At 36.8% G+C, this 24,669-nt stretch overlaps 10 protein-coding genes across 10 annotated transcripts; 3 read left to right on the forward strand and 7 right to left on the reverse strand.

Moving 5' to 3' along the window:
* Positions 1 to 94: 94 nt before the first annotated feature.
* FDP41_002248 (uncharacterized protein) lies at positions 95 to 1,777 on the reverse strand (the record flags this gene model as incomplete). The annotated part of the gene is made up of 1 exon (XM_044705421.1): positions 95 to 1,777. One exon carries the CDS (start codon positions 1,775 to 1,777, stop codon positions 95 to 97), a length of 1,683 nt encoding a protein of 560 aa, XP_044563141.1.
* A 349-nt stretch (positions 1,778 to 2,126) lies between these two features.
* On the reverse strand, positions 2,127 to 3,083 carry FDP41_002249 (uncharacterized protein; the record flags this gene model as incomplete). Its single annotated transcript, XM_044705422.1, has 1 exon — positions 2,127 to 3,083. The coding sequence occupies one exon, from the start codon at positions 3,081 to 3,083 to the stop codon at positions 2,127 to 2,129; it is 957 nt and encodes a 318-aa protein (XP_044563142.1).
* Positions 3,084 to 3,432: 349 nt separating this feature from the next.
* Positions 3,433 to 7,580, reverse strand: FDP41_002250 (uncharacterized protein; the record flags this gene model as incomplete). The annotated part of the gene is made up of 2 exons (XM_044705424.1): positions 3,433 to 7,326; positions 7,413 to 7,580. 2 exons carry the CDS (start codon positions 7,578 to 7,580, stop codon positions 3,433 to 3,435), a joined length of 4,062 nt encoding a protein of 1,353 aa, XP_044563143.1.
* A 114-nt stretch (positions 7,581 to 7,694) lies between these two features.
* Positions 7,695 to 9,437, reverse strand: FDP41_002251 (uncharacterized protein; the record flags this gene model as incomplete). The annotated part of the gene is made up of 1 exon (XM_044705425.1): positions 7,695 to 9,437. One exon carries the CDS (start codon positions 9,435 to 9,437, stop codon positions 7,695 to 7,697), a length of 1,743 nt encoding a protein of 580 aa, XP_044563144.1.
* Positions 9,438 to 9,518: 81 nt separating this feature from the next.
* Positions 9,519 to 10,718, forward strand: FDP41_002252 (uncharacterized protein; the record flags this gene model as incomplete). Its single annotated transcript, XM_044705426.1, has 1 exon — positions 9,519 to 10,718. The coding sequence occupies one exon, from the start codon at positions 9,519 to 9,521 to the stop codon at positions 10,716 to 10,718; it is 1,200 nt and encodes a 399-aa protein (XP_044563145.1).
* Positions 10,719 to 10,873: 155 nt separating this feature from the next.
* On the reverse strand, positions 10,874 to 11,854 carry FDP41_002253 (uncharacterized protein; the record flags this gene model as incomplete). The annotated part of the gene is made up of 1 exon (XM_044705427.1): positions 10,874 to 11,854. The coding sequence occupies one exon, from the start codon at positions 11,852 to 11,854 to the stop codon at positions 10,874 to 10,876; it is 981 nt and encodes a 326-aa protein (XP_044563146.1).
* A 67-nt stretch (positions 11,855 to 11,921) lies between these two features.
* Positions 11,922 to 13,724, reverse strand: FDP41_002254 (uncharacterized protein; the record flags this gene model as incomplete). The annotated part of the gene is made up of 1 exon (XM_044705428.1): positions 11,922 to 13,724. The coding sequence occupies one exon, from the start codon at positions 13,722 to 13,724 to the stop codon at positions 11,922 to 11,924; it is 1,803 nt and encodes a 600-aa protein (XP_044563147.1).
* Positions 13,725 to 13,974: 250 nt separating this feature from the next.
* On the reverse strand, positions 13,975 to 16,422 carry FDP41_002255 (uncharacterized protein; the record flags this gene model as incomplete). The annotated part of the gene is made up of 4 exons (XM_044705429.1): positions 13,975 to 14,472; positions 14,526 to 14,595; positions 14,658 to 16,222; positions 16,267 to 16,422. 4 exons carry the CDS (start codon positions 16,420 to 16,422, stop codon positions 13,975 to 13,977), a joined length of 2,289 nt encoding a protein of 762 aa, XP_044563148.1.
* An 831-nt stretch (positions 16,423 to 17,253) lies between these two features.
* FDP41_002256 (uncharacterized protein) lies at positions 17,254 to 17,811 on the forward strand (the record flags this gene model as incomplete). Its single annotated transcript, XM_044705430.1, has 1 exon — positions 17,254 to 17,811. The coding sequence occupies one exon, from the start codon at positions 17,254 to 17,256 to the stop codon at positions 17,809 to 17,811; it is 558 nt and encodes a 185-aa protein (XP_044563149.1).
* Positions 17,812 to 17,831: 20 nt separating this feature from the next.
* On the forward strand, positions 17,832 to 24,642 carry FDP41_002257 (uncharacterized protein; the record flags this gene model as incomplete). Its single annotated transcript, XM_044705431.1, has 8 exons — positions 17,832 to 18,319; positions 18,451 to 19,639; positions 20,117 to 20,180; positions 20,397 to 20,491; positions 20,597 to 21,869; positions 21,924 to 21,964; positions 22,062 to 22,508; positions 22,567 to 24,642. 8 exons carry the CDS (start codon positions 17,832 to 17,834, stop codon positions 24,640 to 24,642), a joined length of 5,673 nt encoding a protein of 1,890 aa, XP_044563150.1.
* Between the last annotated feature and the right edge of the window lie 27 nt (positions 24,643 to 24,669).

A 24,669-nucleotide genomic window follows, 5' to 3' on the forward strand; every position in this document is an offset into this window, starting at 1 on the left:
TGGTGAAATCATTGAGATTAAAAATGAAATTAAGGGGGCAGTCTCTGTATTGGAATTATTCGAAATTGTGTGAAAATCATGAAGTCATCTGTGATTAACATAAACTTTGTAAAACACTGGACTGATCTTGTTCCACTCTCAGAATAATACGTGGTTCAGTCAAGTCGATCATGGTCTTGAAACGAGCAATATGATACCAATAAAAATTGGCATTCCAAAATCCACAGCACCATCCGGGCTTGCCTGATGAATAGTCAAAGTTGAGTCCATCATCCACTGCATAGGAACGTCTGTTAAACAAAGGATGATCCATTAATAAATATTTGCAAAATGGCATGAATGCATCATGAGTGAAGGGTCCAACAGCAATGTTCTTTTTCCTGTGCTCATCATCGTCATCCTCATCTTCATCCTCATCGTCATCCTCATCATCATAATAATAAATGTCATCATCCTCATCGCCGTCATCATCATTAGTGTCACTATCATCATGGTCATCTTGTACTTTTGGTTGTGAGGTATTTTCTGTTGTGGATTTATCTGAACTGTTTTGTATTGGTGGAGGCTGATAAATGGCTTCCTCTTTGCCACATAAAATTGAATAACAAAATTTCAAAATTGAAATGCCATGATGAGAATCTTTGAAACCCACACACATTTGATCGCATTCTGAAATGTATGGTGTTCGAGGAAGTGCTGGTATTTCTTTGTCGAAGAGATAATAATTTTTCAATTTTTGAGCTTGTTGAGACATCCCATATGTGATCTTATTCAAATAGTTCTGTGTTGTGAGCGAATCTGATCCAAAATAATTCAAAATAATTCCATGACGATCGAAAATGCTCAAAATTACTGCAAGTTTGTGAGTCTTAGCATCCAAGTATAAAGCATTACGCAATAAAGTGGTGCCCTCCGATTTACACGACAAAATGGTACCTATCATTTCCCCAAATCTCACAGTAAAGTAGCAATAATTTTTTGAAACAAGGCGATTGCCATTGCTGTAATAATCTCCGTCGTCGTCTTCTTCTTCAATGTAATCTTTTTGGAAAAACAAATCAGAACATCCTTTTTGTTGAGAGGAAGGTTTCTTCTTCTTATCTTTGTTGTTCTTTTTTGATTTCCTTGTTCCAGGCGTGGAATTCTTTAGGGGCTGAACAATTTGTTTGTCAGTCATCATTTTGTAATTCTGAATAGGAATCATGGCAACCACCAACCTAAATAAACTCAACCAAAATCGATTTTCACCATAACAATCTTCAAGAACTTTTTGTAAAATCTCAAGAGAAATTGTAGCTTCATTTCCATCCTTATTGGATGTTATCACTTTAGATTCACCTTTTTTCTCAGGAGATTTTGTTTGATCTTTCTTACTGAGTTTGCTCTTATAAGAAGGCTTTTCGTTTTTCTTTTTATCCTTTTCTTCTTCAGAGTCCTCAGATGTCGAACAAAGTTGGGATGACAAATCGTTGAAATTATGGTTCAATTTCTGTAAAAACCAATCAACATTCCCGAGGTCTCTTTGGAACAAGAATCTCCACAAACAATCATCCAAAAAGACTTGATTCCAACCTGTACAAACTCGGGACATGGATTTGAGAATGTCTGAAATTTCCAAAAACGTTCCAACCAATACTAACGTATCTACAGCGAGTAGAATATTTTGATGATTCCTCAAAGAACATTCTTTTAAGCAATTCTTCTGTTCATCCTCCAGAGGATGATGATGAGAGAATTTCTTCTTTTTCCGAGAGGGTTCTTCATGTTGTTCGTGCATTTTTTTTGGTTTGAATAGAAGGTGGAACGGTGGAACTCGACCATTCATGGAACTCGAGTTGGGTTTCTCGAGAAGGTAGATACATGATGTTCTCGTGAGACAAAGATTCCTCATTGGATGCCTTTTGACAGGTTGACTTCGAGTGTTTGGAAGAAGTTTGTAAACAACAAATTTTTTTTGGTATTCACAGAGGTTGTCTTTCATAATTATTGTTCTTTAAAACTCTATCTTTGAATTGGAACAACAATGGAAATTTCTGAACCACATGAAACACATTTTCATTTATTTCATTAATTTCACAGGATGAACATTTTTGAACCAAATTTCATTTGTCTTGATCCAATCCTTTTTAAATTTCAATCTCTCCTCTAAAATCATCATTTTCATTCTCTCCTGCCACATTGACCGATTGTTCTGGTTGTTGAGGTCGTGTGCTCATCATTTGAAAATGAATCATTCCCAATCCACTCACAATCAGCTCATAAACAGCGCCCGAATTCAACACCAATTGGAATGTGTATTCATATTCTGTTTCAAATTGACGCCACAATCCAGAAGTAGGAGAAGTTCCTCCTCCAGTGCATTCACCATAATTGAGTGTGGGAATGACTGCTCTGCATTCCACCAAATCCACAGCTTCTATTTTTGTCAACTCGGGATTTGTGTTGATGAATTTTAAGCCAACGACGTACCAACATTGCTGATGCAAAAAGTAGTACAAACACAATTTCAAATGGACATCTGGATAGGAGACTTCACAGTAACGACCTTCATTGTTTTGAATTTGTTCTAAATTTTTTCGAGTACGACATGCTTTTTGAGTGATCAATTGTTCGACTTGTTTTTCTGAGGGAAACTTTTCTAGAAGATATTGAGAAGGATTCAATTCAAGAAGATCCTCTTGTGGAATGTCACCTTCATGTTCCTTTTCATATTGCTTTAATATGGGTTCATAGGAGCTGAAGGGAGAAGAAAATTCATCAGCATCTCTTGGCAAGTGACATTTCGAACTCGACACTGGATGATGTGGTGTTGAAAAGACACTCAGAAACGTCTGTGGAAGAATCCAAATCACTTCTTCTTCCTTTGCATTTGGATCTTGTGTCTCTGAAATGGATTTTGCATGTTGTTCGGTTTTTATAAGAGTCACCGCTTGAGGAGTTGATGAAGCAGTGAAAGGAGAAGGTGATCGTTGGGTGGAGGATCCTGTGGTGGGTGGAACAAGCGATGTTAGAGGTTGTTGTTGTTGTTGAGGAGTTGCGGAGATTGGGAATTGATGGGATGGAGGATATAATTGTGTGGACATGAGTGCGCAAAGTGGTGAGAGGACGTTGATTTTTTGAAGGAATCAATGCAATGTGTTGTTGTTGTTGTTGTTGTTGTTGTTTTTTAAAATAAAACGAAAAGGATCGGTTGAGTTTAAGGTAATTTCTTTTCATTGTGAACAAGATCATTGTTAGAAATTTTCCAAATTTGGAAATTATTTTACCGATGAAACATTGATGTAGTGGGCTGTGCTAAAGCTGTAGTGTTTATTGGATGGAATTTTGTAAGACTGGAATTAAGATTACAATTTGTTTCATCATTCAAATAAGGCAATAAGGAAGTTCGTAAGTAGAATCAAACTGTTGTTACACCAATGAGATCGAAATATGTTATCTTCTCTGATACTTGATAAGAAATTCTGGATAACACTGAGTTCGATCATACACAATAAATTCAGTATATGCATTCGAAGATGCATTCGACTTTCCAATCACACTATCGTATGGTCTTCCATTCGTATTTGGAATGTCAGGAGGTCTTCTCGAATTTCCCAAACTTTGACCATGTGGAACATGATGCACTTGCCTTCCTAACACCACTCGACTCAAAAACATGCAATACAAATGGTCTTTTGGGTTTGAGGAATCTCGAGATGTCTCTGACAACTCTGGTGTGCAATATTGATCACTCTTACTGCAATAATCGGCAAAGTAAATACCTGCACCGAACAATCCTGACAGATTGCTCACTCGCTCATCAAAACCATGTTCGGCGATCTTTTTCACAAACTCTGGTTTTGTACCATGCCATAAATAGACTTCATTGATGGATGCATCCAAGCTGCTTTGTTTCAACCAGGAAGTAGCATTTGGATACGATTGAGAGGAATCCTGGTGGTGTGTTTTTACCTTAATTTCATATGGAGGATCGTTGTATAATAAAAGTTGCTGTTTTCTGCTCATGTACATGGAAAATAATGAGACTTTTTCAATTCTAAATACTTGACTGACCATTAATTTTGAATATTTCATTTTCGTTTGTTGATCTCGTCCAGTTCCTAAGGTGGACTTGTTACAGGTCATGTCCATTAATTCTTGAATGATCGTTTTCATGTGTTTGGTCACATCGACCATGATTTGAAAAAATGTCTCTCCATGAATCATTCGGTTTTTCCAATAGGAAGGAAAAGTCACTGCGAGTTGTGACTTGGAGTTATTTCTTAAATTTTCGTCGAGCTTCTTCAATAATTTTTCCTTTTTTTGGAGTGAATCAATACGTTGTTGAATCTCTTTTTCTTGTTGAGAAGTGTGATCATGAAAGTGTTTCTTCTCATTCTCCAATTCATGAACTTTTCTCATAATGTCTTCTTGTTGTTGATGTAAATTGTTCAATAGTTCCTGAATTACTTGTTCTTTTTGGTCTTGTAATTGTTTGCTGACCTCTACTTGTTTTAACTTGGTTTGAAATGCAATTTGTGTATCGATGGTGAAAAACTCATTGGCCAATGCTTCAGAAGCTGTTGGTCTTTTCAAAGGATCTTCACTCAAACACTGTTCCACTAATTTATGGAAAGACGGTAACTCTTTCAATTCTTGAAGAGTCATGACATTTTGGACAGTCTTACCAAAAGCAAACATATCAGACATGAAAGAGGCTTTTTCTCTTTTTTCTATAATTTCTGGTGCCAAATAATCAAAAGTTCCACAAGTTCCTGTCGTGACATTATATGTGGTTCGATTTTGAGTATCATAACTCACATCGAAATCTCCCAAAATAACTCTAATGAACATTTCGAGATCGACATCTATAAAGATATTTTCTGGTTTGATGTCACAATGAATCACACCTCTTGAATGAACATGCTGAATGGCCACTAAAAGTTGTCCCCATATTATTTCCCAGAAAATTGCAGGATGATCGTCATTGTTTGTACTTCTCCAAAAAGAGATGAACTTTTTTAAATTCTCTCCATTGTAGAATGGCATGACAATGTTGATAATGATAGATTGATAGTGAGTGTTTTTCTCTAAATAATATCCTTCAATATTGACAATGTTTTGATGCTTAATTTTTTGAAGTATTTTCAATTCTTTTCTAATTCTACTCAATTTCTTTTCGTCCTGGACATGATATTGCTTAATGATATGTTTTTTGGATTGATAGTCCGTTCCAACATAAACATGATGGTTTCCATTCCATTCAGAAAGTAATTCGATTTTTGTGAAAAAGTGAGCAGACAATTCGGGAATACCAAATATGGGATTTTCTTCTTGACATTGTGAAAAAGCATCCGAAAAACCGAGTTGATAAAGCTTCAACAATTTCAGTCTGACCTCATTCAGTTCAGTAATCATGTTTCTTAATTTCTCTTTTTTTGAAAGTATCTCATCATTAAGATCAGAAATCTTCTTCTTCAAATCTTCATGTTGCAAAGATTCACCTTCTTGTAATTGTTCTTGATGTTCTTCAATCTGTGAGGAAGAGTTTTGAATGGAACGTTCTAGTTTCTTTTTATCTTTTGTGATGGAATGAACTCTCTCTTTTAGACTTGAATAATCATGTATCAACTCGAGTGAATGTTGGATATATTGGTGTTTCTGGAAAAAGGTTGGAATAACTTGTTCGACCAGGGATACGGCCACTTGTTTTCTTTCCGAATAAAATTGAACACTTTCTTGCAGACCATGAAACAATTTAGTAGGAAATGTGTGTGAAAAAGAGGCCAATTCATAGATCAAATATGTCTTTCCTTGTTTCAACAATTCATAAAGATTGGAACATTCAAAATTTGATCCTTCATGTAAGCTGTTCGCAATTCCTTGCAAGGTCGTTGTGATAAGCTCCACAACCTGTTGACCCTCTTTCTGAGTCCTGGCTCCCTCAACTGATTGTTTCCATTCACGCAATTGTGTAATCACTTCTTTGTTATTATTATTAGGAACTGTTGAACGTTCATTGGAATTCTCCATAGGAATGAAGGTTTCGCTTAAATCGAGTAGGCATTGATTCATTGCTTCAATTTTTTCATCCATCATGAGAATAAAGTCGTTCAAAGTACGAATGTAATTCTTCTCAAGGATGGTGTTTTTAGCCATTCGAAAGGTTTCGAAAAGTGTCTCAAATTTACAAATATCACTTTGATTGTGAATACTCATCTTGGTGTTTCCATGAGTCATGAAAGCCTCAACTTGACACTTCTCCACAAGTGACACCAATTCTTGTTCAATCAGAGAGGTAAATTCAGCATTTTCTTTTTTCACATTCTCAAGATGAACAATGAGTTGTTCCAAAATCATCATTTTCTTTGAAAGTTCCAAATTATTTCTTTTCACTTTTGCATTCAAATTGACAATTTCCTGGAAGATCATCATCATGGATGAAGTGCTCTCAGGAGATTGCTCTTTTTTAACGGTATTGCTGGTTTTTCTGTTTTTTCGGACCTTCACAGCCCATAAACCTTGTTTTTCCTCTTTTGCAAGCATTTCTGCTGCACGTAGTCTGTGAGCATATTTGGAGGATACAATGGTTCTCTCATCGATAGAAACCATTCCTGCCCTTAGTAGTTCTTCTTGATAGGTGACAGGGAGTGTTCTATCTTCACTTCGTGATTGAGAATCCTCTAAAGAATTTAAAAGGACACTCCCTAATAATGCGTCGTTGTCGTCATCGATTCCTTCTAACAAAATTTCAGCATCTCGATGAAGTAACCGAAGTTCTGCGAAATATTGCAATTCTTTAGAGAAAGTTCTTTCATTTCCTGACTTGGACACTTCTTCAGATGAATCATTCAACACACCTGTCAGTTTAATCCAAACCTTGTCATACGAATTTGCAAGTCTGACTTGCAACCGAATTCCATTCATTCTCACTTCCAAAATCTCTACATTCAGAATTTTCAAGTGAAATTGTTTCAACAATTGATGGGCGAGTTCGTGGTGCGAAATATTATGGCTCGAAGGAAAAGGTGATAGATTGTCTGTATTCCAACGACCAATCTTGTGTTGTCGGGCAAATTGTTCCAATTCAAGTAATCGTTTTTGATATTCATTGGGATATTTCGTTTTGACAACTTTTCCAAAACCTGCCTTTACCACCTCTTCGTTGATGTTTAGCATTTTTTTGTGTTGAATGTTTTGTTGTTGGTTCTTTTCATTCATTACATATATGGTTCCATAATCAATAGTTTTGCAGCCCCATTCTTCTCTTGAATATGCGAGTTGGAAATGGATGGTTTTTCCGATCAACTTTTTTCGTAAGAATTCACGAGATTCAAAGCCGAAAGGCTTTGTGAATGAATTAAAAAGCAGAATGTATGATGAACGACAAGAGACTGTCTGATAGTGTTTTCTGATTTGGAAATGAAACTTACTTCGTTGAGTCGAGGTGTTTGAATATCTTGAAGTACCAATATCAATTCTTGTGAAGAAGGATCATGATGATGATGTGTTTGAATGGCTGTGATGGTATTTCCATTAATCACCGATTTCACAACAAGAGACGCAATTTCATCCTTCATAGGCGAAGTGGATGTTGACATTTTTTTTTGGAGTGATTGGGAATTCCGATTTGGAATGCACAGTCTCAAACGTGTAAATATTAGGTCTTTATTGAAATATTGTCTCTTCTATTGTTATTGCAAACCTAATGGTGACTATCTGGTTTTTCTTTCTTTGACTATAACCTTTGCTCTCACAAACACAGTTTTTGAGGAAGGATACATCAAGCTTGGATGTAAAATCATGTCAATCACTACATGTTTAACAGCGTTATGAGCCTCTTGTTCGAAAGGATTAAAGTAATCGCCCACTTGTGGCCAAACAAACTCCATCTTTGAATTTCCAATCATTCCTCCATAGAGATTGAGAGTCTCTTGGCAAATCTCATTTAGAGACTTCTCCAAACATTTGATCATCTTTGAGTTCACTTCTGGGAGTTTCATAATCATTTTGTTTATCTCTTCTTTTAGTCCTTTGACATACTTCTGATTCTTGTCTTGGTTTTTCAACACTTTTGGAATTTCTTTGGCATCTTTCACATCCTTGGAGGCTATTTCTTTCATGTTGTTTACCGTTTCAGTTTTGAATATCATGTTAAAAAGATCATCCTCCAAAGATTCAATGATATTTTCTGGTAATTCCTTATTAAGTGCCTCTTTATACTGGTCACCAATATCTGAAACAAATTTCGAAAGGAGATCTCTCAAATCGTTGTAATTGTTAGCGATCATTTGGGGAGTTGAACCTGAAAAATCGTTCATGGTAAGGGCAGGATCATTTTGAGCTCTTGCTAACATGAGATCTCCTTCAAGATCTTCGATCTTCTTTTCAAAAACTTTCTTTTCTTGTAAAAGAGCTTCTTTCTTCATGTTGAAATCTTTTATCATTGTCTCAATTTCCTCATTCTTCTCTTTCATAAGTTTTTCATGTTTGGTTTTCAAGTTGTTAATTTCCCATTCATGGGTGTTTTGTTTGTTTTTGAGTTCATTTTGATGATCGAGGTCTTTCTGTTTGAGTGCGTTATTAAACTTGTTCTCTTTGAATGTCATGTCCTTTTTCAAATTCTCGATTTGTTTTTCATTATCAAGTGCTTCCTTATTTAGCTTTTTGATTTGCTTTTCGTCTTCTTGTGTTTGTTTTCTCAATTCTTTTACGTCCTTTTCAAGTTGTAAAGTGCGACTATGAGTGGCAGTTTTTAACAATTCAATAATCTCATTACTTGGTTGCATCACCATTACCTTGTGGTTGAGGTCCTTGACTTGCTTGTTTAAGTCTACAATGGTGTGATTCTTTTCATCCAGTTGCGAGTGAAGGTTTTTACAATTCTTTTCTGCTTCTTGAACTTGGGATGCTAAATTTGAGCGTTCCTTTTTCAAGTTCTTTACTTCTTTCTTCAATATTTCGATTTGATTTTCCAATTTTCTTGAATTATTCCTTTCCTCGTTCAATTTGGTTTTGAGGTCTTTCTTTCGAGTGGTAAGGGTTCTTTTTGATTCTTCCAAGGATTCGATCTCCTTATCTTTAGAAGAGATATCTTGTTTCTGCTCTTCAAGTTGACGAGTGAGAAGACCATTCTCATCAGAGATTTCTTTGATCTTTTCTTTCAAAGCCTGAGTGAAACCTTTTTCAACATGTTGAGCAAGGACATCCAATTCAGAGGGACATTGTTGTTTTGCTTGTTCCAAAAGTGCTTGTGGGTCGATTTTACCGAGAACAGTATCCACACAAAGAGTCTCAAGCTTGGAGAAGTATTCATGAGTCTTGAGCTTTAGTGGAGCGTTTGGGTCTTCAGTGCTTTTGTTGTTGCCAAGAGAGAGATTTCCTTCCTTTTGTTCACCACATTGAGCGTGATCTCTAATAGGGTTGTTGTTGTTGGGGCCAGTTGGATCAGTTTCCATTTTTTTTGTGGTTTCAAAAACTTGAAAATTGACAGGTAGGAATTACAAGGTGATCACGCCACACAAAAAAATCACGCCAGCATGGGTCTTTCATTTTCTCATCAACCTTCAACGGATCCCTTGTTAGATTATCGACAGCATATTACACAATTACAACAAGCCAATTGTCTTCTTCATCAAAACGAAAACAAATTACTTCAAAAAATTTCATCACTCGAACATCAGCTCAAGAATGAAGTTCAACAACAGAAAAAATTGAATTCGGAAAAAGAACAATTGTCGAAACAACTCGAACAAACAAAATTGAATATCGATCAAAAAGTTTCAGAGACGGAAAAGATGAAAAAGGAAAAGGAAGAACTCCATATACGTTTTTCACAAGAAAAAACAAAAATGGAAAATCAATGGAAACAAGAAAAGGACAAAATTCTTAAAGAAAACGAACAAGTACTGAACAAGGAACGTACAACATTGAAAGAGCAGCATGAGGAAGAAATTAATTCATTGAAAACAAAGTTCAATGAAAAGTATAAAAAGAAAGAACAAGAATTTTTAACAGAAAAAGAAAATTGGTTAAAAGAAAAACAACACTTTGAAGAAGAAGTTCAAAAGTTGACGAACGATTTACTGAAATTACGAATTGAAACAGATCCAAATACGATTACCAATGATTTTACTGAACGCGGCCCTCAGTCGGTTTGTGAGTCATTTTTGAATGTAAAATCTGAGTTACAGGCACTTGTAGAAGAAATTTCCCAGAACTGTCAGCTGTCAGAAGTCCAAACCATCGAAATGGAAGCTCAAATATCTGAAAGCATATTTAAGACATTATTGCCTCAGATTAAGGGATTTGTAACACAATACCATCAGAATGTAGTGGATGATCAATCCATTGGAAAAATCATTAAGGAAAGCAAAGAGCTTCAAAGTCAACTCGTATCAAATACTGAGCTTGGTCTCACAAGATTTATTCATGAAAAACTTCAATCGGACACCAGTAGCAACAACATGAATCTTGGCAACGCGACAAATCAAGAAAATTTGTCCCATTTATGTCAGAGAGTTATCTTATTCTTTGCTGATATGATGATGTGTGAAAAGAAATTCGATTTGGTATGGTGTAAGAAAACAGATACATTCAATCCTTATGAACACAAATCAACCAATCAGAAGGAAACAATTCTCATTGAAACTGTGTTATATCCATGTTTGATGATTCCAACCTCAAGGATGGTGTTTGAACGTGCGGTAGTTATCACAAAGAATAGAAAGCTAAAGTAATGCCCTTATCAATGAATTACTTTCTATAGTGCAATTAATGAAAATTAAATTATCCATGCTCTGTACATTTCGAGGAGATAGATAATGGTATACAAACATACTTTTCGAGAATTATCAATGCACAATTTTTTATTGTGTGAATGTTTTATTAGGACTTATTTACTTTTTTTTTCCTTAACACCAACAAGAGCTCGCTCAAAGACCGTTCTTGTGGAAGGAATCATTAAACATGGGAAAATTGTGTACTCGACCAATATTTTAAAGTTATTGTTGATGGAAGATTGTTCATACGGATTGTATTCACTCAAGGAATCATACCATATGAACTCCAGTGTTTTTGAGCATGCTTGCATGGTTCTGAATAATTCTGTTGTTTCTTTACAAAGCTCTTCGATTACTTCTTCCTTGATGAGAGTAGAATCTTGCTCATATTCGGAGATAATTTTGAGAATTCCTTGTTTGATAATCAACATTTTTGACTTGGTGTCAAATTCGGTGCTGCCATCCAACTCTTCATTTCTCTTCTCAGCAGATACTTGCGCTTGGTCTGATGTTTCCAATAAAATTGATTTAACCTCTTTAAATAAGTATTTGGAAAGATCCTTCTCCAGCTCAAAAGACTTGTCCTCAGATATTTGACATTCATCTTCGAAATAATCCACAAGCGATCTCAATTTTTCTTTGGTGTGACCAAACAATTCTCTCACTCTTTCTGGGCTTGCTTCATTTGAAAAATCATTTTTACTCAGAGCAGAATTGGAATCCACTCTCATCATCAACAAGTCATTCTCCAATTTCTCATTGGCACGAATAAGATCTATTTTTTCCTTAAAATTGAATTCTAAAATTTGATTTTTTTTTTCAATTTCTTCTTGGAATAGGTTTAATGTGGACGAAAGTTGTTTTTGATATTCTTCGTTCATACGTTGTGTCTGAAGCTGACTCTGTTCTATTTGTTGTTTTTGTTGATTACAAGTATCTTCAAAGGTACGGAGCTGATAATCTTTCTCTCTGACAAGTTGTTGACATGAACGGAGCTGCTGTTGAAGAATGTTGTGCTGAGCTTGGAGCTGTTGATGACTGGATTGAAGGGCATAGATTTTTTGTTTTTCCTCTTCAGACACACCGTTCCCCATATTTTATTATTTTTTTTGATCTTCATTGACGTTTGAAGGGTAATCGAAATGACGATCACGTCAAAGTTTATTTAATGAGCGACAAGGATTCCTGTTCGAATTTCTTTTGAACCTCTTTCTTTTGTCCCTGGGCATTTTCAGCTGTAATCAATATCTCTGCCTTTCCGAATTGCATCTTGACAATGATTCTCTTGTCATTCGAAGTTTTGTCAGGAAATGGGATTATAATATCTTCCAGATGTTGAATTCGACCAACAGTGTCAACAAATGGTACATCCTTTGCCTTGTAAGGAGAACTGAACAAACGAATTGTAACATGGTCATTCACTGCATCATATTCTTTCTGAATGGTATGATCTTCATCAACTTCCTGTCCTCTTTCAACAAAGACTTCGAAAATGTCTTTACATAAATGTCGGCCTCCCTCATAGTAATATTTGGATTCTGGGTGATGTTCTGGATCAAAATCGTCCATCACACTAATACCATAGGTAAGTTTTGCTCTTCTTGAACGAATAAGACTTGGATCTTTTCCTAATAAGGCACCTCCCTGAATGACAGAATTCCCACTGCATGTTGGGAAGACAATATCCTTAAACATACTTCCATATTGAGTTTTGATCATATCTTGAAGGTATAGATTATCACTCAATCCTCCCACCATGAACAGGTAATCCACCTTTCGATCGCGATTTTCCTTCTTGAATTGTTCAACTTGATCATCCACTAAACGTAAAATATTAGGAACGACCTTGTCAAAGATTCTTTGCACATGCTCCTTTGATAGTGAAATGTTATTTCCTCTTCTTGTTTTGTTGAAAAAGCCTGAAGATGGATATGCATTGTCCACTTTGTCCATGGCTGGTGGAGCTTCAACTTTAATCTTGTCCATCACCTTCACGTTTCTCTTCTTGTCTTCCCAATATTGTAGTAATTTTAACAATGATTCAGGAAAATCCCTTTTGAAGGTGATGAATCCGCTATCCAAGTTCTCATCCAATACCTTCATGAATTCTTCATCAAGCTTTTTGGATCCACAAATATTACCATTTTGAATGGTGAGCTCACGAAGACGGCCTTTCTTCATTTCATAACAAGTGATATCGACTGTACCACCACCTGCGTCCATGATCATGAAGGTTTCACCTTCCTTTACACCTTTTTTCATCTGCGCCATGTTTTTCAAACAATATATGGAGGCTGCTTCTGGTTCAGTGACAATCATAAAGTCATCCTCAGGAGCATTGACATTTGAAATGTACTTGGCTTTGTAAGCAATTTCTCTCATTAAGTGGATCTTCTTCTCGTCATAATGAGAAGGAACAGAAAAACACCATCTAATGTCTTGCATCGTAGCCGAGCTATCAGCGTTGTGAAGAAGTTGCATAATATGTTCCAACAGCATGGCCAGATAGTCTGCAATAATGTCGACAATTGACTTTTTCGTGAGTGTCACCCTATCTACCACATACTCACTTTCTGGATTCTGCATAAACTTGAGCTTGAGATCTGTAAAGTACTCTCTCCGGTCTTTCTCTTCGAAGGACTTCGCACTAATCAATGAGGGAGCACTACTTGTGGAACGAGTAGCTTCTTCTCCATCACTACTCTCCTTATCGTCATCATCATCAGCGTAGAAATGAGTATTTTGAGCTCTGAATCCGTATTGAAACCTTACACCACGATCGTACATGATGGCAGAAAGATTCTTGCGATAAGTTTCATTTGGAGCACACTCATAGGTTTTTGGTGAGAAAATGTCATCACCATTGACCAGAGCAATGGCAAAGCCAGAGCCAGTGGAACCAAAATCAACACCCACCACAAAGCGCTTTTTGGTCTTAAGACGGACAGGATCGTGTTTTAACATTTTTTTTGTAGCTTGATGGGAAGGTGAATGGTGACATGTCAATTTCACATTAAAACGCTAACGTTATCACGCTAATGGTGTCTGAGCAAAGGAGGAAAAGATTCTGTGAAAGAAGTAAATATCTTCTCTTCGACTACGGTTTTTAAAATTCAATTACAGTAAGGATCAAAAGATATTGTTTATCACACCTTAAAAGTTTGAATAAGGATTTCTTCTTTGGAAGCCAACCACTCCTTGACAACAAAAATGGTTATTCAAGCAAAGGCAACAAACTAAGGTATGTACTTTTCAACTCTCCAAGATTAATACCAGAAACTGAAAAAGTTCCCCTTCCGATGGTTGCAAAACGTTGCATCAGTTCTTTGTTGATTTCGTTTCCAAGACAAATGACATGCACGACAAGATCAGGATATTTCTGCATAAGCCCTTCAAGAACTTGAGGACCTCCATCGTCATGCCAAACTCCATCGGTCATGAACAAAACAATTGGTTTGTAGTTGGAATGATCGTTGTGAGCAAGAACCTCCCCAACCCTCAAAAACACATTCTTGAAATTGTTGCCGCCGCCAGCATTGTACTTCATCATATAGTCCTTCACCAAGGATGTACTGATAGGTTGCTTTTCATAAATAAGGATAGAGTCATGATGATGAAGAATACACGAGCAAATATCTTGTGAAGATTCTCTCTGTGCAATAAACTCATAACAAGCTTCATACAAGGCACCAACTCGGTTGTTATGAGATCTCTAAACAATTCCAATGGTCAAATGTGAAGTAGGTTCTAACTAATGATACTTACTCTTAAGAAATCCTTGGAAGGAGTGGCATCGCTGCAGCTCATCGATCCAGAAATATCATTTGCAAAGATACTATATTCACAACCCATCCATAAACATGAATTCAAAACATTCAAGTTCCACAAATAACTTACATATGATTCATGGACTCTGCATGTTCCTCTTCTGGAACAGAGGAATCTTCAGAGACAAATATTTCACCATCGTATTTGATTGTGGCCGAATACACCTTTCCTGAAGTTTTCTCCAAAGCTTCTACTTTCGTCTCCGATCGACCAAAATACATTTTCACAACCACCACTCGATTCAAACCACCGGTAGTGTCCTTCATGTCCACAATAATTTGTCCAATCTTGCGACACTTTGTTTCGTCCACCACTTTCAACGATTTCAACTTGGTGGCATAGAAAACCAATTTCATCGCTTGTTGATTCGCTCTCTGTGCTTTGTAGACTCTTTCAATTCCTTGATCGACTTCCACTTCTTGTCCAAAACTAACAAAGGTATCAAAAATCTCTTCCTTACTTCCTTTCATGTTTACTTTCACACCATACGTCAGTCTCATTCTTCTCGTGCAAATCAAGGAATCATCCAATCCCAATAGGGCTGCACCGTCAACCACAGCTTCTGCAGGTTCAGTTGGAACGACTACTTGAGTCGATGCACTACTAAACAAACTCTTCAAACGGTTTTGAATCACTTCAGACGAACCGAAACCACCCACAATGAAAATGAAATCCACTGTTTTTCCAGTGTTGTTTTTTACCTTTTCAAGTTGTGAAGAAACCAATTCGGCAGTTTGGCTCATGGAAGGTCCATAAATTTTCTGCAAGGCTTCTTTTGTGATGATCAAATAATTATGACGACGATTGTTCCTGTACTTGGGACATACAACTCCTTCTTCCTCGACTATTGCTGGGAAAGTATTTGGCATTTCGAGCTGAACATCAGCATCGATGGTTTTGGTAGAGACCTTGAGCTTCTCCCAGTTTTTCATCACCTCCAAGTAGGTTTGAGCATACTTTCGTTTCAGAGCATTCACAAATTCAACACCAAAACATTCTTCCAAATAATGGAGGAATCGTTCGTCCAAATAAGTGGAACCACAATCACCACCATCACCGTCACAAATTTCTTTCAATTTTCCTTTTGTGTACGAGTGGCATGTCAAATCGACCGTTCCACCTCCCAAATCACATACCAAAAACGATTGACCTTCTCTCAATGCAGAACCTTTCATGGCCTGGAATTCCATACAATATGCAGCAGCACCTTCTGGTTCCAAAACGATTTTGAAATCATCCAATGAAGGTTCTTTGGTTGAAATAAGACCAGCTTCATAGGCTGCAATTCTCATGGCAGCTTTATGTTCATCTTTCCAAATGGCAGGAACTGTCAAGCACCATGTGATTTGAGAGGTTTCCAATGGACATCTCAGAATCTTTTCAATGGAAGGTTTGATCTCTTCCATATACAAGAGTCTCAAATAATCGACGACCAATTCACCAACATTCTTCTGAACGGTGTTTGTGGTGTCGCTACACATTTTGGAAGGATTGTTGAAAAGACCCATCTTAAAGTTCTTGAAGTGGAAATATTGACTGGTCTGTTCAATCTCGTCATCAGAAGCATCCTCCATCTCCTGAGAAATCAACTCGAGAGGGGAGTAACCCCAAGCCACTGGCTTTTTTAGATTATCCTTTTTGTAGAGTAGATGTGTCAAAGTTTTTGGATATCTCACACCTTTTGGAGCGTCTTTCCATTCATTGTTCTTGACTCTGGTTTTTTGGAGTCAGTTTTAAACGAATAACAATAACCAGATCTCGAAGTACCAAAGTCGATGGATATGACCACCTTCTTGCTGAGTCTGATAGGATCAGAAGATGTGGAAGGTAGCATGTTTTTTTTTTGCGTGATCCTGAATTGCTGGCGGAGCTGTCATCTGTCGTCAAAGAATTTTTGGCCAACGTGATGACAAGCATTTCAAAAGACGTAGCACTACTACCACAGATTTCACTCCCACTCAAGTTCACTTGGCTTTTACCAACAATAAGAACAGCAGCCAACAACATGACGAGCTTGTCATTTCCTTCCACACCAAAAACTTCGACAAAGAATGGCTCGGAAAGCCCATTACTTCGAGTGAAATTTATTACTTTTTCACTTGAAGACAGATCCAACAAGACTTTTAAACACCCAACTGAACTGTTCCGAATGAGATCAAGAATGACATAGCGCTCACTCATACAGTGATCATGTATGCCGATCAGGGAACAACGAATAGCAAAAAAGTCATTGCTCGAACTGCACAATATATTCACACATTCTATAACAGTGAACATCCAAATTATTTTTTTGTGTATCATTTGGGAGATATTTCGTTTGCGGATGATTTTTCAGTTGAAAAGTGTCAAATCATTTGGAATCGATATATATGGAAATGATGGAAAATATTATGCCTTATGTGCCTTATATAGTTTGTGTTGGAAATCATGAGGTAAGTTGAATTATACTTTACACGTCATCGATGAAGTAATTGTGTCCATCGATTGAATGTCGTTATCTCATGACATGTCAACGGTTCCACTTTAACACTTTGAATTTCATTGGATGACTCACTCTTGGATTGCATTAATTGGATGGATGGAATCTTTTCATAACAGAATAGACCACAAAACAAACCCTACGATGACTTTGAAAGAGGTTTTATGGCTTACAACAATCGTTTTCATGCCAGGAAGAAATTTTTCCCTAATTGGACACAACATGTGGCATTCTGGACTTGTGACATTTGTGGCCATTGATACTGAAACAAATATTCCTCATTCCTTCTTTCCAGAATCCAATTTTAAAAACAAGGTGGATCAATCGGAATGGTTAAGTGACACCTTGTCTAAAATTAATAAAAAGAAAACACCTTGGGTTGTGGTTGGCCATCGTCCAATTTATAGTTCTCAAAATATCTTTTCAGCTGCTGATGAATCAATTATTGGAGAATCAAAAATTCTCCAAGAAGTCTTTGAAGATATTCTCTACAAATATCATGTGAATATTGCCATGTTTGGTAAAGCAGGAAAATGTTCCTGGAAAAAAATCACCAATCCGCACACCCATATACAAATGCGAATGCATACAGTAGGCCACGTTCATAGCAACGAAAGAACCAATCCAGTCTACAGAACTCTTGTAGAACCCAATTTTGTTTTTCATTTTCACATTGGAATTCCATTTCTTAAAAACTATTTCCTTTTAAATATTATTTCTATTTTCATGTTAAGACGACTTTAAAATTTGAAGAAAAAAAAAGAATGCAATCGTCATCAACACCAACTGTCAACACCACACATCATCATCATCACCAAACCCAACCACCTCTTCTATCGTCATCATCTACAACGCAAGATCAAATTCCTCCTGTGAACCCCACCACCACTCCAATTCCTTCCGAAGTTACATCAAAACCTACGTACGAAGGTTTATTTCCATTCCTGGAACATGCCAAAGAAGAAGGAATTGAATTTTCATGTTTTACACATGAATTTCTTCATCATTATTGGTGGAGTTTCTTCTATTTAATTATGGGTAGTTTTGGATATTTGGTGGGGCCATTGTATTGTTTTTCGAATTTATGGTTGAGATATTGGAGGAAAATAGTATGTGGAGTTTGTGTGACGAGGAAGAATGTGGCAGATCGAATTGAAGTACTGGGATGTTTGATGTGTCATCGATTTAATTGGCTCGGGACCAAGTATTTGATCATTTCGTTGATTTGTGTGAAAAAACAATTTCGGCAGCAGTAGGTTTGGGTTTAGATAATTTTTTAATAATTTTACGATAATTGGTAAAAAAAAAATTTTTAATAATTAACATTATTACCCTCCAAATTGTAATCATTTTTCATGAAACATTCTTTTCGTTGTGACAAAGATTTTTCGCCACAGCCATGGTCGATTATTTAATATATCACTTCAAAAAGCAATTACCATTTTCTGAAATTGATGTAGTGATGGTTTCTGATGTCGACGCCTATGACAGTCCTTCATGGTTTCTGTGCAATAGAGCCAATCTTCAAGTATGGCCTTTCATGCAACAAATTAGCTGGTGGCGACTCTTCTATCCAGCAACTCTTTTCGTTATTCCTCATTATATTCCAGGAAAATTTATCCGCGCAAGAATCCTTAATGTCACTCCATCCAAAGTTTCAAGCCATGAAAATATTCCAACAGTAACCCCTGCCAATACCTCTTCTGGTACGACAATTGGCAACACCACCACAAAACCACCTATGAGCACGATGAAATCAAAAACTACTCGTTTCCTCGAAAAACTTTGCTATTTTGTCAAATCCTGTTTTTCACCACAAGGAGAACGTCGTTATTACATTGCTGCTGAAAATGTTGGATTTTACAGCTTTCTCGTTTCAACTCTCTTTGGTATGCTCTTCCTATTTCTCGGCAGACAAATGGTCAATGATGTCTATAATCTCAATATGGTTCGACATCATTTGGGAGCTGGAGAATTCCTCAATTCAGAAGAAAACTCAAAACTCATTTACAAACTCGTTCCATATCGTGAAGAGAGCCACGGTTCAGGTTCACATTCGATACAACACACAACCATATTTTCATGGCTCTACTTGGACATGATGGTTGCCCTGACACTTGCATTCGTGTTTCCAATTACAAAATTTGTTTGTGTGAATTTGAGTTCTCTCTTGATTAAGAAAAAGTTTTGTCTCTTTCGATGTTACGATACGATGGCTTTCACTCTCTTTGTTCGAACAGTTTTTACAGGATCTCCCATTACCTTACCCTTTATTGGAGGTTATTATATTGCAGATCCCTCCTTCAATTACAGAACTCTGAAAGGAAGAAAAACCATCTTCCTCATTGGTTTGCCTTTTGTCGTGTTATGTTTAATGGTTCTCTTTGTGGTAACCGTTCCATTACTCATCTTTAGATTTCATGATTATGTGAGTACTCAAGAGCGAGAACAAGACTCGTGGTTTGTTTGGTTTTGTTGGTTGGGATTTTTCGCAGCGTTTTATTCACTCTTTGAATGTTTTTGTGTGGTGTTTCCATCGAGTGCTTCCTATCACTTGTTGAGATATAGTAAGGTATGGACTGTGGTCGTGATGGTGGCGTGTTTGGTGTTGGAAGCTGCTTTTTTCACTGGTTTGCAACGGTGGTTGTGAGTTGGAAAAGTTGGTGGACGAACGTTTCATCCTTTGAATATAAATAATTTAGTGGTCATGCGCGCGTTGAGGGAGTTGTCAACTGCAACCTAACTGGGATGAGGATTGGAAGCTCAAAAACACGCCTTGTTCTCAGAGAAGTCTCCCTTATGATCTATTTCGAGAAGGAGATCTGGATGACGACAGAACATGTTCGGTCCAAGTTACGTGGTGGTGTTTTGTCCACATGCATGAGGTTGATACATTGTAATTGATGATCAAGTTCTACCATCTCGAAAAAAAGCAGAACTTTTATTGCTTCATTCTGATCCAATCATGAACGGTCCATTTACTCTCAATCTCACCACAACTACGAATTGGTTGGAATTTATTCATGACCGTATTGGGTATTTTAGAAAGGAAAGAGAAACGGAGAACAGAGAGGATGACTTGGACACCAGCAGTGGTGGTGGTGGTGCAGAGGGTATGTCTAGAGTCATGATAATCATTAATTGATTTATTGATTCAATATATAATATCATTATATTTCATCAATATATATATTTGAAAATCCTCTTTTTCTCCCGAAATATGTGTGATGATGGTGATCAATGTAAATTTTCATTCGGCATATTGGTGTTGATTTCATATCATATTACGGGAATTGATGATTGTTGTTGAACCCAATCAATTTCGACAGTCATGCCACAGATTCGTGAAGAAAAGAGAGAATATGAAAATTACTTGTCCTCTTACTATAACAATGGTTATGGCAAGATGCCAAAAGCGAAAAATGTAGGTTGTTTTGTGTTAGTTGCCGAAAAAAGAATCTTGATTTATTTAAAATTCAATCAAATTCCACTCATTACCAATGAATTCATTCAACACAACACGGACCAGGTTGAGAACACCAAGTATTCAACTGGTCACGATTTCACTGCCGCTAAAGGAGACAAATTGACTCCATTAGCAAGAATATGGATCGATCGAGACAAGAGGCAAAGGAAACAACAAGCCAAATTGGCAGCTACTTCCTCTGCAAATGTTACTGCTGGAAATGAGCAACGAGAAGAAAAGGAACTCGAGTCGCTTTGTCATTTGATTAGGGATCATTTTGATTTTGAGCTCAAGTTCCACATTATTTGCATGATCCCAACCTATACTGAGATCAAGAAGAGACGTGACCATCCTCACAGAAGGTTGTTCACCACTTATTTTGGAGGAGAGGACGAAACAATCTATAGTATTAGAAGAGATCCACTTCTCGTCACTTATCACAAATATCGTCTCCTTTGCAAGACTTTTAATGTGAGAGTGCAACATTATCTAATGTCATCCCACAATGGTTGTGATGAATTGAATATGGCAAACATGTTGATGCACTTGTACAATCAAAGAACCAATCAAATGGAAGTTGAAGGAGATTTAGATTCCTTCATGTCAAAGATGGCTCTTTTGTTGTGTTTCATCAATACCAAGAAACTCTACTTGGCTAAAAAAGTTCTTGACTTTGATCATGAAAGTATTTATCATGAATACCCTAAGGTATTTAATTGCTTAAAGTCATGCTGGAATGAGTTGTACAAGTTGAAAACTGACGCTGATTTAGGTGCTTTTGTATTGAATGGATCCATTCCCTACTATCGAATGAATTACTATCACCAAAATATTGATGATTCCGATAGCGACGGTGAGGAAGAAGATGGCAAGGAAAAGACGAAGAAAAAGGATACGTCTTCATCAAGAGAACAAGACGAAGAATCTAATGCAACAAGCAAAAAAGTGGAGCATGACGAAAATCTTTTCCAAGATGTCAGTATAAATCGAGATGGAGCAACTGACCAAGGTGCCACCTCTGAGACTTTGGACCTGATTGACGATGAAAACAAGAATAATAAGGATGATACTTTATTGGTATATACCGAAGAGGAGAATGACATGCTTCTTGACAATAATGGTTTCTTAAAAGATCGTGAAACAACAGACAATGAAGAAGAAGAAGTAAGCGAGGAAACTCTCATGAACGAAATCGATTCAAGATCGACTTCTCACACCCTCTCAACTAATGTTTCTTTCACAAGAATGTTTCTTAACTCTACTCAAAAACAAGAGATGGAGTATCAGAAAGTTCAAAAACAAGCGGTCAAGAATTTCAAAGGATTACAAATTGAAGGTAAGTGTTGGAAGATTCATATTTCAATATTTGTAACTTTACATGAATCTGAAGATGGTGAATTTAAAGTTGATTTTGAAAATAATGACTTGCAAGTAAGTATCAATATATGGTATCTCTGTGTTGATCTGATAACCATATTTCGGATCCGCCATGATATACACATTTTCATTCTTTTATATTCAACAATAGATCAAGAACCCAAGAGAGTTATATAACAAGTTTTTCCATAAGGCTGGAGAATTGCCAGCAATATACAAATATGAAACATACTCATCATTGTCCTCATATTTTCAAACTATTGCTCCGATTTATTCATATGAGACATATTTATGTGCTCTTTTGAGATTCAAGTTGCGTGTAGTTCTTCCAGCATTATTCAATAATGACTTTTATGCTGACAACTACCAAATCTTCCGTTCTTTAACTTTAGTGAACTTGACTTATTGTAATTCTTTCAACAACTTGCTGCTTCACATTTTAATTGAGAATGGAAAGCAGGTACCAGAAGACATCACTATCAAAGAAAACGCTACTTTTAACCAAGCATGTGGAATTCAAGAGCTTTCTTTTGTTAACTTTACTTTTGATCAATTATTGGTTATCTTTTCAAATGATCGTTCATACTATCCATCATCGGTAAGTATTAGTTGCTTGTTTTGTTTGCATGTGATGCCAAATAATTCATGTACTGTAGGGTAATTACGACGCCTCAACAAAAGATCCATACGCCCTTAAGGGCTTGACTAATTTTGCCAAAATGGACGAGACAAAGAGAAAGTACATTTTCTCCTCTCTCGGAAATACTGTTTCACGTGTGAATTTGTACTTTTACGGTGACTATGTTTACACACTTTCACCAGAAACCTATCTATTCTCTAATTTCACACCCAACATAACCGATCTTAGAATCATTGCAAAGACCAGAGAAAATAACACCGTTGATTCTCAAGTGAACACTGTCTGCAATTCATGCGTTAGTGACTTTAGTGCAGATTATTTCAGGAAACGTTTCCAAAAAATCATCATTTTAGCTGAAGGAAAGCCTCAAAAAGAACTTGATTGGAAGGATGGCAACGATGTTTCTTATCAACAAGATGAAGAAGGTGGTTTGAAAAATGTCTTATTCAATTCAAAACTTCCTCTACTTGAAAAAGAAGCAATACCTTCCACAACATCAACACTGACTCTCAGAATCATGTTGATGTGCCAAATGACGAAAGATCTGTTAAATACCTTCCTCGAACACTCTGATTTGGTCTTCGAAAAGTTGCCAGTTGCCAACTTCCTTCTTACTCAATCGAATGGTTTTCCAATTGCTCAAAAGAAAGCCTTAATCGATTTAATGTTGAAGGAACACAAATATCCATTCAGTGTGATTGACACATTCTCATATGATTTCACTGAAGAAAAACGTATCCTTGAAGAGTATTTGATCCATCTTGCAAATTGCAACGATGGCCGCTTGCTAGGGCTTGAAAATATCACTTATGATTCCACATTCAGCTGGTTGATGACCTTAATGTATTATGGATGGGATTTCCTGAAGGATAACAAAGTCTTTGAGGAATTAATGTTGGGAGCTCAATTAAGTTGTGGCCGGCTCGGCAATACCAGCACAGAAGGAGAAGCATGTTCCGTCCTTTCTGAGCTTTTTATGGCCAAGCTATTTTATGAGAACTTGGACACCAAGGCATTTGTCGACTTGTTGCTGACTAAATGCAAATTCAGCTACAGCGGAGATATGGAGGAATTGTTGACACAAGTGGAGACTGAGTGTTCTCAAAAAGATTTCCAACTCTTGGAGAAGTGTGACAATGAGGATGACCAAACCAAGAGAAACCTTCAACTCTTCTTCACTTACATTACTCGTCCAAAGAAAGATGTTACTACCTTTGAAAAACAAGTTCTTCAGTTAACACCAGATAAGATCTTTGTCTTGTTGATTAATTCCATCTCTGATAGAGATTTAAAGAAGTTCGATACCATTTTAACATTGGGACAAGCAATGAAGGACTTTAACAAAGTTTTTGACAAGACCATTCATATGCAAATCACAAATAGATATCAAAATGATATCTATTCCCTCCCAACAGTCTACAAATACGCATCTTCTGACATTGACAAAGTCGATATCGTTAACTCCAAGGCCCTTCAACTAAAATTCACGAGAAGAAAGCATGCCTTGAGATTGATATATGAAAAGGGTCTTGCACTCGATCATACTTTCTCCATTGCTGATCTTGACAATGCCATTGCTGAATCAGAATCGGATACACTCGAGATTAATCTTTTCCTTTACTTGCTTGTCTCAGCAAGTGTACCAGTGAGTGTTGTTTTGACTGTTCTCGAACGTTTAAGTCCAGAGCAGTTATTGTTCCAAGACTCGAACGGTAATAACGCTCTCCACATTGCCGTATTGCAATTATTCACTTCACAAGATCTCTATTCACTCCTATTGAAGAAACAACCAAAACTTGTGGACATGGTGAACAAAGAACTAAACACACCACTCCACTTTGCTTGCTATCAAAGCATTGATACCTTATTCCTTGTTGGTAGACGATTGGTGCAAGAATATAAGAGTCGAACGGACGTTGTGAATGGTCTCGGGTTGACACCTTATGAAGTAGCCGCTGCAAGCATTTTGCGAGATGTGTTGAATGGTGGAGGTGGTGTCACATCTTGGAGTCATTTTGATTTGAATTGGCTTTTACCTCCACAGGGACTAACCAAAGAGGAAATGTTCAAACAAATATTGTCCAGAAAGTAATTGACACTTTTCAATAAACCGGAATAA

This window comes from Naegleria fowleri, assembly GCF_008403515.1.
Source record: "Naegleria fowleri strain ATCC 30894 chromosome Unknown tig29, whole genome shotgun sequence".
In the NCBI taxonomy this organism is placed as follows: Eukaryota; Heterolobosea; class Eutetramitea; order Acrasida; family Naegleriidae; genus Naegleria; species Naegleria fowleri.